This window comes from Semicossyphus pulcher, unplaced genomic scaffold, assembly GCF_022749685.1.
Source record: "Semicossyphus pulcher isolate SPU_LCO1_2020_fin unplaced genomic scaffold, fSemPul1.0.p SCAF_9, whole genome shotgun sequence".
Taxonomy (NCBI): domain Eukaryota; kingdom Metazoa; phylum Chordata; class Actinopteri; order Labriformes; family Labridae; genus Semicossyphus; species Semicossyphus pulcher.
Window position 1 is genome coordinate 28,747,661 of NW_027211770.1, and position 12,903 is coordinate 28,760,563.

The 12,903-nt window shown below is 40.8% G+C and overlaps 1 protein-coding gene across 1 annotated transcript in view; it reads right to left on the minus strand.

Moving 5' to 3' along the window:
- Nucleotides 1–12,903, minus strand: part of dgkb (diacylglycerol kinase, beta) — an 82,893-nt gene that overhangs the window by 51,520 nt on the left and 18,470 nt on the right. The window contains exons 6-13 of the mRNA XM_069655572.1: nt 12,068–12,205; nt 6,801–6,850; nt 4,165–4,239; nt 3,142–3,261; nt 2,282–2,399; nt 1,740–1,828; nt 1,307–1,423; nt 935–1,033 (exon numbers count right to left, since the gene is read on the minus strand). Of these exons, the coding sequence (XP_069511673.1) occupies nt 935–1,033; nt 1,307–1,423; nt 1,740–1,828; nt 2,282–2,399; nt 3,142–3,261; nt 4,165–4,239; nt 6,801–6,850; nt 12,068–12,205 (806 nt within the window). The remainder of the gene's footprint in view (nt 1–934; nt 1,034–1,306; nt 1,424–1,739; nt 1,829–2,281; nt 2,400–3,141; nt 3,262–4,164; nt 4,240–6,800; nt 6,851–12,067; nt 12,206–12,903) is intronic.

Sequence of the window (12,903 nt, forward strand, 5' to 3'; positions counted from 1 at the left end):
CCCGAGTGGAATTTGTTTTGCACCAAGAGCATGAAAAACAAACACAACAAAAGACATCTTGTGCTCATTTGAATTGTTTTAAAATCTCCCCACGAATGTTAACAGTATTATTCAGGGTTTTTTTTAGTGCTTGCACTTGTCTTATTGTTTATACTGTTGCATGTATTGTATTCGTTGTTTCACCCCAGGTGCAGCTACCATTAACAGCCAAGAGGTGACAACCTTTTCATATTTGTATGCATACAGCGCAACAAAATGTAATGAATAAATAAATAAATAAAATATCTTTAAAAATGTTTTATTCCAGGCAGTGTAACTCTTGGAAACAGAATTTAAGCCATCAAAAAACATTGCTTAACTTCACAGGATTGTTATTTAAAACTGGTGCAAATTATAAGGAAAATAGAGACCAAGCTCAGACACACTTATTTTATAGTTTAGTTTATAAGAAGGTAAAAGAACAGCTCTGTTTAAATAAAATCTGCATATAAATATATGTGACTTGCTTTAACAAAGTACATAAAATATAACAATTCAGAATAACCTTCAAACATGCCAGACTTCCTACATCCTGTGCTGAGGGTCAGGACGTAGGACCTCACTATCTGTACACTCTATTTGGCCCTGCTTGTAACAGGGTTTTTTATCGGCCCATGTCTGTTGTAAAAAACAAAATGACTCCATGCAATACCAGGAAACTTTTATTACAGATGTCAGAATGATTACACAAAGTGGATAATGATTGAGAGATACTTAATGAGCAATTTTCGGCCCTGTGTTTTCCTCTGAAATAGACTTGAACCATTTCGAAAATAACCACCAAACAAATAAATCTTCGCCGTCTCAGAGCTCGGTGGGAGCACACAGACTGATGATTGCATCCTCAGAAAACAGAGTCAATCAAGGTCAGGCTCTCTGACCGGCGGGGTCTTACCAGAATGATGGGGCAGATCGAGTTCGGCGGCAGGATGTGATCCTTCAGGGGGCCGCAGTCACACTCAGGTTTCACGTGCGAGGCACACTTGTTATGGAGCTGGAGGTAAAGTGGCAGCTGTTATTTATGTCAAACTTGTGCCGGTAATAGAGCATGTTTAAGTCACATGTTCAGGTATATTCTTTAGGATGTATTCACTTAACATGTGTCCTTTTCTTTTGTTTTATCTTCTGTTAACTCACATCCACAAATAAGTGTTTTCTGGGTGTAAATTGGTGGAAGGTTTCAGAGGTGCTAAGACAAAACCCAAAGTACAAAACGCAGTGGGACTCTAACGAGGAGGTGGCTGCTGCTCCTCGGGTGGTGTCTTACCGTGATTTGACACCACACACAGTGGAGCCCAGTCAGGCCCTGGTAACACTTAACGGTTTTGTGACACTTGTCACACTTGGTGGGACAGTTCCCCTCCACCCAGAAATGATGCATTACCTGCAGAGAGAGGGAGAGATGGCATACGGAGAGAGGGGAAGAAGTGAGAAGAGGAAAAACAACATTTATTTACAACAACACAAGTGACACAACAATTAAAGCAAGCAGGGAGGAAAGAAGACAAGAAAGACAGAGAGATACAAAAGAAATGGTTCTGTCTGTGCCTTTAAAACAGACATATACTGGTGATTAGCAATGCTTAGCAGCAGATTGAGTTGTTTTAATTCCACTAGAAGAAGAGGAGCGCTCGCCCTAAGCTCCGTGCAGCATCGCTGATCCAAGCGTGCTGACTGGTAAACACTCCAATTGGACGCACCTCCGTGTTTTTCTTGGACTTGACATAGGTTTTGATGCACGACGGCGGAGCGCGAGCCACGCAGCGCTCATGGACGGTGTACTTGCAGACTGGAGAAAAAAAAGAAATTTATAAAATGTAAAAACGTACATCTTTCCATACAGTTATAAGATCTACACACCAGGGACAGAGTAATGTGTGTGTGACAGAGTTTACTGAACGTGACTGTTGCTCATATTGTGTGAGAAAAACTGCCTCTGTGAGGGTTTGGAGCCGTGTGCACGAAGGAAAAAGGAACATTTCCACTAAAGCTGGAACACAAGCAGGTTTGATGCTTGCAGAGTAAAAAAAGTAACATAGAATAAATGTTTTTTAAGACCTTTAAATCAGCGTTCAGACCATCACAGAACACTGACACTCTCGGCTAAATCCAAGACTAATAACATCTTTTTATTTGGTCCTCTTGGTGAAAAATAAGAACCCAATATTTATTGATAAGACACTACAGTTATCCCTGTGAACAAATCATGCGCCCAACCCTGAACGGTCAGTGAGTCACTCACATGAGCAGCAGAGCCCCTGCTTCCCCAGGCCGATCAGCATGTTGAGACACAGGTTGCAGTAGGCCGGCTTGTTGAAGTGCTTCAATCTCCACACATGCTGCCCGTCATCTTTTACATTCTGCAGAGAGAGAAACATAACAAAGGATCGACTGATTGAAAGGCTACTGATGCAGTGAAACATTTCATACTTTGTTTGAAGAACCTTCAGCTCGTCATTTCTATGATTTTAAGTCAGGGAGGTTTGTAGCTTCTCTTTTTAAACATGCATTTTTATTTATGTCTGTAGTTTTACTTTCACAATGCAGTAAAAACAGGGAAACACTCATTCACAAAAGCTATCGTTTGGTTTGTATTTCTTCTGAAGCTGGTCAAACGGCTCCATCTAGTGGAGAAATGATGAACTGAGACTGATGGTGACGGTGCCCTCAAGAGTTTCTTTTTTTTTTTAATTAATGGCATAAAAAGGATTAATAATGAAATAGTCAAATAACCAATATTTGGCCAAATATCCTGCAAAACAACATTTCCCATCAGGCTAAGCTGCACATTGTGTTTTGGACAGCTTACGATATTATTATTATCATGATGGATTTATCTGCTGTTTCTTAAAAAAATGTGAAAATTGTGAAAACTGTTCATCACACTTCCCCAAAGTGTCTCATGTACTAAGTGTTAAAAACCCAAAGACTCTGATTTACTGTCATGAAAGACAATAAAAGAACCCAATCTTACACTTCAGAAGCTGGAAGCAGAAAAATGTTTTATGCTGACTAAAGTCATGACAAAAGTGGAAGCATATCAGGTTCGATCAATCAACCAGTTTCACTAGCTAATGTAAGTCGGTCTCTGTGAGGGCTCACCGTCTCCAGGCCCAGCAGGACCAGCAGCGGGATGGTGGTCATGCCTCCCTGGATCCACTCCTCCAGGGACACGGTGCCGTCGTGATCGTAGTCGATCTCCCGCATCATGTCCTGCAGGATCTACGGGGTGAACAAACACAGGAGTCAAAAGGGATGGAGAAGAAAAAGAAGAAGCAGAAGAAGAAGAAGAAGGAGAAGAAGAAGTAGCAGCAGCAGAAGAAGAAGCAGGAGAAGCTAAAGTAGAAGAAGTAGCAGCAGCCGAAGAAGCTAAAGTAGAAGAAGAAGTAGCAGCAGCAGAAGAAGAAGCAGGAGAAGCTAAAGTAGAAGAAGTAGCAGCAGCCGAAGAAGCTAAAGTAGAAGAAGAAGTAGCAGCAGCAGAAATAGAAGCAGAAGAAGCTAAAGTAGAAGAAGAAGTAGCAGCAGCAGAAGAAGCTAAAGTAGAAGAAGAAATAGCAGCAGCAGAAGAAGAAGCAGAAGAAGCAAAAGTAGAAGAAGAAAGAGCAGCAGCAGAAGAAGAAGCAGAAGAAGCTAAAGTAGAAGAAGAAGTAGCAGCAGCAGAAGAAGTAGCAGCAGCAGAAGAAGAAGCAGAGGAAGCTAAAGTAGAAGAAGAAGTAGCAGCAGCAGAAGAAGCAGAAGAAGCTAAAGTAGAAGAAGAAGCAGCAGTAGAAAAAGAGGAAGTAGCACAAGCAGCAGCAGAAGAAGAAGAAGAGAAAGCAGCAGCAGCAGTAGAAGAAGAAGCAGAGTAAGCAAAAGCAGCAGCAGAAGAAAAAGAAGCAGCTGCAGCAGAAGAAGAAGAAGAAGCAGGAGTAGAAGAAGAAGAAGACATGTTATCGTGTATAAATAATACGTTTTCTTTGTTGTTTTCAGGTCTGATTTTATTGGAAACAAAGATGCAAAAATGTCAGTCTTGTATTAAAACAGAATTAGTGTGTGTTGTCAAGCCAAAGGTTTGCTTCTCAGTATATTAAATTTAAATACATGTTGTTACTGGTCTCTGCTAACTGGTTGTAATGTGTTTCTTACTGGTTTCAGCTCAGTCACGTCCCATTCCAGGTACTCTGCTACATGCATCATCTGGGAGATAATGTGCTCCAGCTCCTGCAGTGAAACCACAGACGGTCATTACAGGCACAAAAATACTGTGTTTACCTTTCTGTGTATTGCAGCCTTACAAGCCGATGTCACTGGATGTCTGCGGCGTGAATAGACTGATAAACAGCGAGTAATAGCCGGTTTGGAGTGTCATTCTCCCGGCACAGAGAAAAACAAAGGCAGCGTGGGAAGAGCTCCGAGGCTGAGGCTTTAATTACAATGGTTGCTTTTTTTGGGACTGAAGGGGGTGACATTATTATGTAGCGTGTGATACTGAATCACTATGATGCACTGTGGACTGCTTTAATATGCTCCCAGTGTCTTTCAGGATTGATTTTAGAGTTCTTTTACTTGTTTACAAGGCTGTAAAGGATTTGGGACCGGCCTACATTACTAATTCTCGGTCGTTTTATTGTCCTTCAGGGCCTGTTTACTCCTCTGCAGACGGCTTTGAGAATACAAACTGTCACATTAACAGGAAAATCAGCAGCTCAGCCTTTTTGAACTTTGCACAACAAACTTCCTTCCTGAGGCCGTAAGAGATTCAAGCATCGTGAGCATTTTTAACAACAGTTTATTCAACATTGTTTGAAGTCATTTTCACCTTCTTTTATTATTATTTTTTATTATAGTCTTTTACATATTTCAGTTAAACATCCTGTTCACCTGGTCTGCAGAATGTGATTGTACTTAGTTGTCAGTTTAGCCACCTTATCGTCTGTGTCTTTACTTTCTATATGTTGTATAATGTTCATGTAATGCAAATAATGATTTATGTTTGCAGAAAGCCCTATTTACATACATTTTTACTTAGTTACGTTTATATTTTTATGCATTTCTTTGTTCTGACATCTTTAGTTGTTGGTTTTTATTATCTATTTATAATTCTGTGGAGGTATCTAAATGTGTATGAATTGAAGACAAGTTTCCCCACAGGGACAATAAACATGTATCGTATCATACTGTATTGTAAATTGTGCTATCGTATCGTATCGTGTGGTATCGCATGGTTTCGTATCGTGTTGTTTCATGTTGTGACGTATCGTGTCCTACAGTATTGCGTTGTATCCTATCCTATGGTATAATATCGTGTCGTATTGTATCTTGTGGTATTTATTTATTTTATTTTAATGTTTATTTGTATAGGGACAAGTATGAAGCAAGTAAACCGATGCCACACACTACAGCATTTATAGCCTTGGCTAATTTGCAATGTCCGTCCCTAGATGGGTAACTTTGGGCAAAACAACTTCTTCAAGTATTTTAGAAAATACAGGTAAGATACTAATCGGCCTTTAGTTACATGCCTGGACAACTGCTCCAGATTAAAAAATTGGTATCACTCTCACTTGCTTCCATCAACAGGGGAAACTTCCACCTTTTTTTTAAAAAGGAGGTGTCGAGGTGAAAAAGGTCTTTAGAGCGACTGTTGGGAAGTATTGTATTGTTTCGCATTGTATCGTATCATGTTGTGTCGTATCGTATCATGTAGTATCATATTGTGTGGTTTTGTATCGCATCATGTTGTTTTGCTTCTTGTGGTATTGTATCGTATCGTGTGGTATTGTATTTTTTTGTATCATATTGTATCATGTCCTACCGTATTTATCGTATCACGTTGTGTCGAATCGTATTGTGTTCTACCATATCGCGTTGTATCGTATCGTGTCTTATTGTCCTACCTGTCCTATCATATCGTATCTTATTGTATTATATAATATTGTGTGGTTTCGTATTGCATTGTGTTGTTTTGCTTCATGTGGTATTGTTTTGTATCATATTGTATCATGTCCTACAGTATTGTATCGTGTTGTATCATTGTATAGCATCAATATGTAACGTAACGCAACGTGTCCATTTTGTCCATTTTTAATGTAACTAGTATATATTTTTCTTACTATGTGGGGCTCTTTTTAGTCTTTCACTTGATTACTTGGTTTTAATCACGCACTATGTGCCCTTGTTTTAATTCTCCTGTTTCGTCACCTGATTGTAGAGAGGTTTGAACTCCTATCCCTGTATGAAACGTGCCATATAAATAAAGTTTGATTATTATTTTATTATAATCTGAAGTACAATTAACATCTCTCCTTTGTTCATTGCTCTCCTCCTCTCTCGCCCAGCCAATACTGTGATACTAATAATGGAATATATTACTGAACTCCCCTCCGCCCGCTCCACCCTTGCCCGCTCCCTCTTAACCCTGTAATTCATCCTCCCTCCTGACTCCCTCCTACACACGTTCTATACATACACACACGATCACAGCTGCTCTTTCATTCATAAACAAACCAACGCCAGACTTCACCCATTCAGTTTTATACAAAGGGATGGACACGTATGGATATGTATTGATTTACTATTATGAAGCAGCATTTTTAAGCTGTCCAGAAGGAGCCAATACAGATAAATGTATATGCTTAATAAACATGATTATTTAATCTACAAAAGACTTAATATTGATTTGAAACATGTTACCATATTTGGGCGTGCTATCTGGTTCAGTGTTGCACTTTGAAACAATGAATTGGAGTGGAGGATACTCTTTAAAGAGGAGAAGTATTTACCGAGCTGTCCAGCGAGCCGTTTCCATCCGTGTCATAGAGCCGAAACATAACTGTGGAGACAAAAACAAAATGTCAAGCTGCAGCATTAACACCCTGAGCTCTCCACCCTCCCCGAGCTTTGAAGTGACATTAAAAGCAGTTGTTGGCAGCAGCACTAACTCACCCCTCCCTCCACCCTCTGTGTTAATGTCAGTGTGTACTCCACTGCATGGAAACACAAAGCAAAACCCCAATCCCAGTAACCGCAGTCTGTGATTGGCTCTTCCTCTTACATCACAGTGATGCAAAAAGTCTGAATAAAGCCGAATCATAACAACAACCAAAACGTGACCAGGCTGCACATCATTTCTTTAACAATAGCCACACTTAAAGGTGCTCCAACCATCCGCCCTTCATGTGATCACGGTGGAGGTGCAGCAGAGTGTGTGTGCCGACATCATAAGGACGTCACATGGCAGCTCGTCAGCCCACTAACGAGGAGGTAATTGCCAGCTTCCTGAGTGGGTGCGATGCTTCCGAGTAAAGAGACGGGGAGGTGATGCTGGTGTTGGGTGGAGGCTAAAGGTGATAGAAGGAGGTGATTGTGGTGACCCAAAGTCAGAGGCCCCATAAAGGTAATAAAGTGCAAAAGATGATGAGAGTTAGTGTAAACGTCTGCGTATGTGTCAGACAGAGAAAAGTTTCTGTGAGGGTGCCTAGGGAGAGAAAATAACTCTTAAACTTAAAAAAAACAAAATGAATTTCCCTTACAAGTAATATTCAATAAAAACAGACCACAGTATAAATAAAGTTGTGTTGAATTGAAGTGAAATAAAATGTTACAAATCTGGATAAGTCCCAAAGTAGTTCCATCAAAAGAAGTAGTTTCCTAATTGTGAAGTGTCGGCTCTCTAGCCGTTGCAATTAAAGCTTGTGACAGAGTCGTGTCAGATGCTGGTGAGACGGTCCAATACTAGGCAGTACTGTCGTCATCAATAGACAAGCTTAGATATTCAGTCTGGTCTTAGACTCTCTTTTAGGGCTGATGTTTCTGTTTGCATTAATTTAAGATGTAAACAAGCTTCAGATACAAATGTGCGAAACTTAAAGAAAATCACTTGATAGTAAAATATCGTTTTAAGATGATTAATTCCTACAGATTTTTAAGAAATACTCTCAAAGATGAGGTGTTGTTCTCTTTGGCAACACTTTGGGGCTGCCTGTAAATGCAGGTGACTTTCTAAATTATGTTTTTAACAGTTTAACAGTCTTTGTCGCCTTTTCTTTGGGTGTGCACTTGTTGCAGGAGTGTCAGTCTGTACTTATCAATCTGTTCTTTGTTTGTTCGCTTGTAGTAAATGTTGAATGAATTCCTTTCAGGGACAGAAAAATAATTTGTGCATCACTTAGCGCACTTTTCTTTTATCCTGGGAATGTCGCACCAACATCCAGTTTGTAATACAGCAACTGTGAGTGGAAATCTTCAGGATTATTACCTTGAAGTTTTCCTCTGTTTTTGTGCTCATCAGTATTTTCTATGTTAAAATACATAATTTTTTCACATCCCCAAGGTTTCCAATGTTTTTTAAAATCTTGAAATGTAATTTTAACTTGATATTAAATAGTTAGTAGTATAAAATAGAAATGTTTAAAAACAAAACCACGTTTGAATAATTGTCTTGGTTAGATTCGGCCTTGTTCTGTGCTGTTTCAACTCGTTTAAAATACCTGAAACAAAAGAAACTAACAAGCAAAAAAACCCAAAGAACCCAAACCCTTATCTCTTTAACAAAAATAACTTGATTAAAATAAAAAAAAATGTACTACAGGAGTCTGTACTGGATTGGTAGACTTAGCTTCTCTGAGATGATCCTGATCGACTCTAACATGCTTCAGAAACCGGAGCAGTTCTTAAAGCGACCAGCAGAGGGACCCGTCCACCTCAAAATAACAACCGTGTGAACGCAGGGAGACAGACTGCTCAATAAGACATCTATAGTGAAATCCATGATGTGCTCACACGCAGGCAGCATTAGCTGAATTATTTAGTCATCCCTCCGTTTAATGAGAGCTGCTCCGCTCAATAATTCAGCAGACGGAGGAGAATTACAGCAACACAGAAAAAAAAAAGTCTGATGTCCAATTAAGCTGTGTAACCTTGTGAATAAATGATGTGATAAATGCAATTAAGAGATGTGGGAAGACGTGTCAAGACACTGCGAACACGAGGCTCCACGCGGCACACAAGCTTCTGCAGGGATCATATCAGAAAGAGAAGATTCGAACAGCTGTTAGACTAAATTTAACATCGTAATCCTTTAAAAATACAAGATCCAACTCACGAGGTAGAAAAACCAGAAAACATGAGGGATGATAAGTTCGGCTGTAAGCTGAAATAGCTTGTTTCAGGGTATTGTTTCACAATTGGAAGTAATAACCTGAGACAGTTTGAGTGTGTTTTCAATAAACATAGAAGAGAAACCTCCATCAAGAAGACTCAATGTTGCACACAAGAAGAAAAGATACCGAGCACATTTTGGATGGCAAATAAATACTAAAAAGACACTTTATTCCAAAGCTGATGAGTTTGTTTTATCAAGGTTCTGCGCTCGTTCAGATCGATGTCCTGATGTCACGTTAACCTCACAGGCAGGATTTCTCAGAGCACGAGGGAAGCGTGATAGCAATGATCGCTCTGGTTGAGTAATACCTGGGGGGCTACATTCTGCAATCATCATGAAGAAGTAAAGTGAACAACAAGACAATAACAATTATTAAAGTGTGACTGCACCCGCAGGTCTGACCATGACTCCACCCACTGCACAGCTTTGAAAAATGCTCAAAGTGGGCAAGGGGCTGAGAGGGGGCTGAGAGGGGGTAGGAGGGGGCTGAGAGGGGGCTGAGAGGAGAGCTGAGAGGGGGGCTGAGAGGAGAGCTGAGAGGGGGGTGGGTGTGTCCGGCAGCTCAGTGACGTCCCCTGCTCTGGCCAGAGACACAAGTGGAGAGCGACACAGAGTCACAAGACACAAAATCTCTTCCTAAAACTCACTTTTACAGACTTTCATAGACTTGCTTTAATGTGATGTCGTCTTCTTTTTGGCTTTTATCTTTCTTTACAAAATTTTATTTCACTTTATTATTTCTTTTTCATCTTTTTATTGCTTTTAGTTCTTTTATGTCCTTTAATTGTTTTATTGCTTTTAATCTCCTTTAGTGCTTAAATTGTTTTTAGCCCTGTTATTGCTTTTTTCTCTTACATTGCTTGTATTGCCTTTATTTTTAGTCTTTTATTGTTTTATAGCCCTTGCTGGTTTTTTATATATTTTATCTCTCTTTCTGCTTCTTCCTCTCTTTTATCTTATTTAGTTATTTTATTTCTATTAACTGTTTCTTCTTCTTCCTGCTTTGTCCCCTCGGTCTCGTGCATGGCCATGTTGTGTGGGTTCTCCTGCTGTCGGGTTCTGTGCTTTGCTTGTTCTTGTGATCTGCTGGTTTCGTGATTTGCTTGTTTCCTGCTTTGCTTTGCTTCGTTGTCAAAGCACTTTGTACACTCTTGTTTTTAAAGGTGCTATATAAAGTTATTATTATTATTATTATTATTATGTGCCACAGAGGGCTCTTTTGAGGTGGAAGACTTCTCCCCTCCAGATTCCCTTGAAGAGCACTTTAGTGTGGTGGAGGACCGTGGTGGTCGCAAGCCATATCAGTTCGAGTCGGTGGTTCCAGCCCCACTAATGCCTGAAGCCAGAGCTTTCGGAGCCGAGGCAACGCAAGTGCGCATGCGTCGACCACACGTGCATCACAGTAAAGCAATTTAATTTAGATTACAGCTCAAAAAAAAAACATGTTTAAGTGTGCAGTGACTCTTTAAAAGATTGGTTTTGTGTCCCTTCATTAATCGTGCCGGACCTGGAGCCGATTCATGCTCCAAACATCTCTCTCTGTGATACAGAGGTGTTTCTGTTGCATGCTTTGGGAGATACAATTAACTGTTACAGTCTTTTGGACATAATAGTTGTTTTCTGTTTTCACATGAGTAGTTTCATTCATATCATTCATATTATATCATATCATTTTTCTTTTCTTCTCCAATCTCAAAAGTCACATTTCACACGGATTAAAACAGAAAAGGCGAGCAGCTCTTCCAACATAAAACGTCTCTGGATGGGACCAGCAAGTGACTGGCAAACATATTGCAAATATTGGCACTCTAAAGCGTATGTAAACCACTGATCAGCACAGGTAAAAACTCCCACAGGCAGGGTTCAGACGACAGGAGTTTTAACATCCTTACAGATTTAAACATCAGGTTGCATCACACAGACACCGACACAGACAACCTGCAGTAGTGATGCTCTGCAGGGAGCAAGGACAAAGCTGAGCGCTGATCATGAGACAATCATACTGAGACGTGTTCAACACTGGCTGTCTTTTCTTCAGCGAGAACTCGAGATGAGATTGTAATCGTTTGTTTTCTGTCAGCAGTCCGATGCTAGCAAATGTCAGCCTGAGGGCGTGCATGTTTAGCGTCACTTGGAAACACTGTTAGCAGCTTCTCCTCCTTCTCTCCTGCTGCCTCTGATTGGCTTCGGTGGCCTTGCTCAGAAAAAGTACTGACAATAATCAACCAGAGTGTAATCCTAAATCTCAAACATGTCTGATATAATCAGGACGACTCCAAAGAGTCTGTTAGCCGTTGGGGATGTTAAAGACTGGATCTGTAAAATCCTCGACCAATCGATGCCGACCTATGGACCCAAACCAGATTCATTCCCCGATTGCTGTGAGCAGTAAATCGAGTTTAAATGGGCCCAAAGATCTTACAGTCCGAGTCCAGCCTAGAGAAATAAATCCAGTCTAAATGGGGCTTCAGTCTTTAGGCTTTCTCTTAAAACAGGAAGAGGGGAAGAAGCAGCTCTTAGATTAGATTACAATTGATTAACTTGACAGCTGAAGGCCACAGTGGCTGTTTAAAACCTGAAAGATCGGGTACTTAGTGTGGCTCCATGTTGCATTTTTCCACAAAGCAGCAGGGAACAGATTAATGGTGTTAGCGTTTCCCCTCTAAGCCTTTGTTTTTATCACCTGGCTTCATTCTGACCTTCCTTAACCTGACAAACTGCCTTTACACACATCGAGGTTTAACTCATCTGATGACATGCCTCCTCGTGGCTCAGGTGGCTGCCTTTGTATTCGTGTATTCTCGGGTCCCTGTGATTCTTGTCCACCTCTCTACCTCAGATGCTTTTTGTACAGAGAAACAAAAAGGGATATTTGGAGACACTCACACTCGAGCTTGTCCTCGGGACGCCCGCCCTCCAGCAGCGAGAGGTAGCACACGATGTCCTTCAGCTGCACCGTATCCAGAGGTCTGGGCAGCGCCGGGGTCTTCAGAGGGGTCGAGGTGCTTTTGATCAGCTTCAGCCCTGCGGGGAGACGCAGAGGAAAGGTCAAAACATCCTCCACTCGGCCTCTAATGTTAGCCCGACAACCTGCTGGGTCAGGATGCCTGACATGAGTCATACAGTCGCATCGATCTGTGTCTGGCTCTTAAAAACGCAGAGAAACAAATACTCCAGTTTTAACCTTATCGACGACTTGCTCTATATTCTTGTAAGACGTAATGTCTATCAGTTTCAACAGTGTTTCTACCTGATCATTTTGATACAGCACCGTGAAGTTTAAAGTGATCATCTCGAAGATTTTCATTTAAATAAATATCTGTTAAGTCTCTTTCTACCGCTGAATGAGGTAACACAATGGTGACTGAGCCTGTGGCCCACTGATGAAAGCCTTTGCATTTGCAGTATTACAGACTGGATGTCTGTGGTTACTTTAGTGGATAAAATCACAAGCAGCGCCCAGTTAGTGACGCGTTTTCCATCAGCCAGCAGTGGTTGGTCTGCCAGAGAGGGTAGGCGGAGCTAAGCGGCTGCTTTTCTGGTCTCTGCAAGAGTTGTGAGTAAACAGTAATCTACTATGGCTGAACAAACAAAGAAAAGATGGATGACTACAGATACAACTTCAACAAGAAGTGAAAATCCAAAAAAAAAGAAACAAACTCGACGCTCAGATGAAGCAAACAGTCTGAAAAGGAAAGCGACCGTCAGCCAGGAAAATCAAC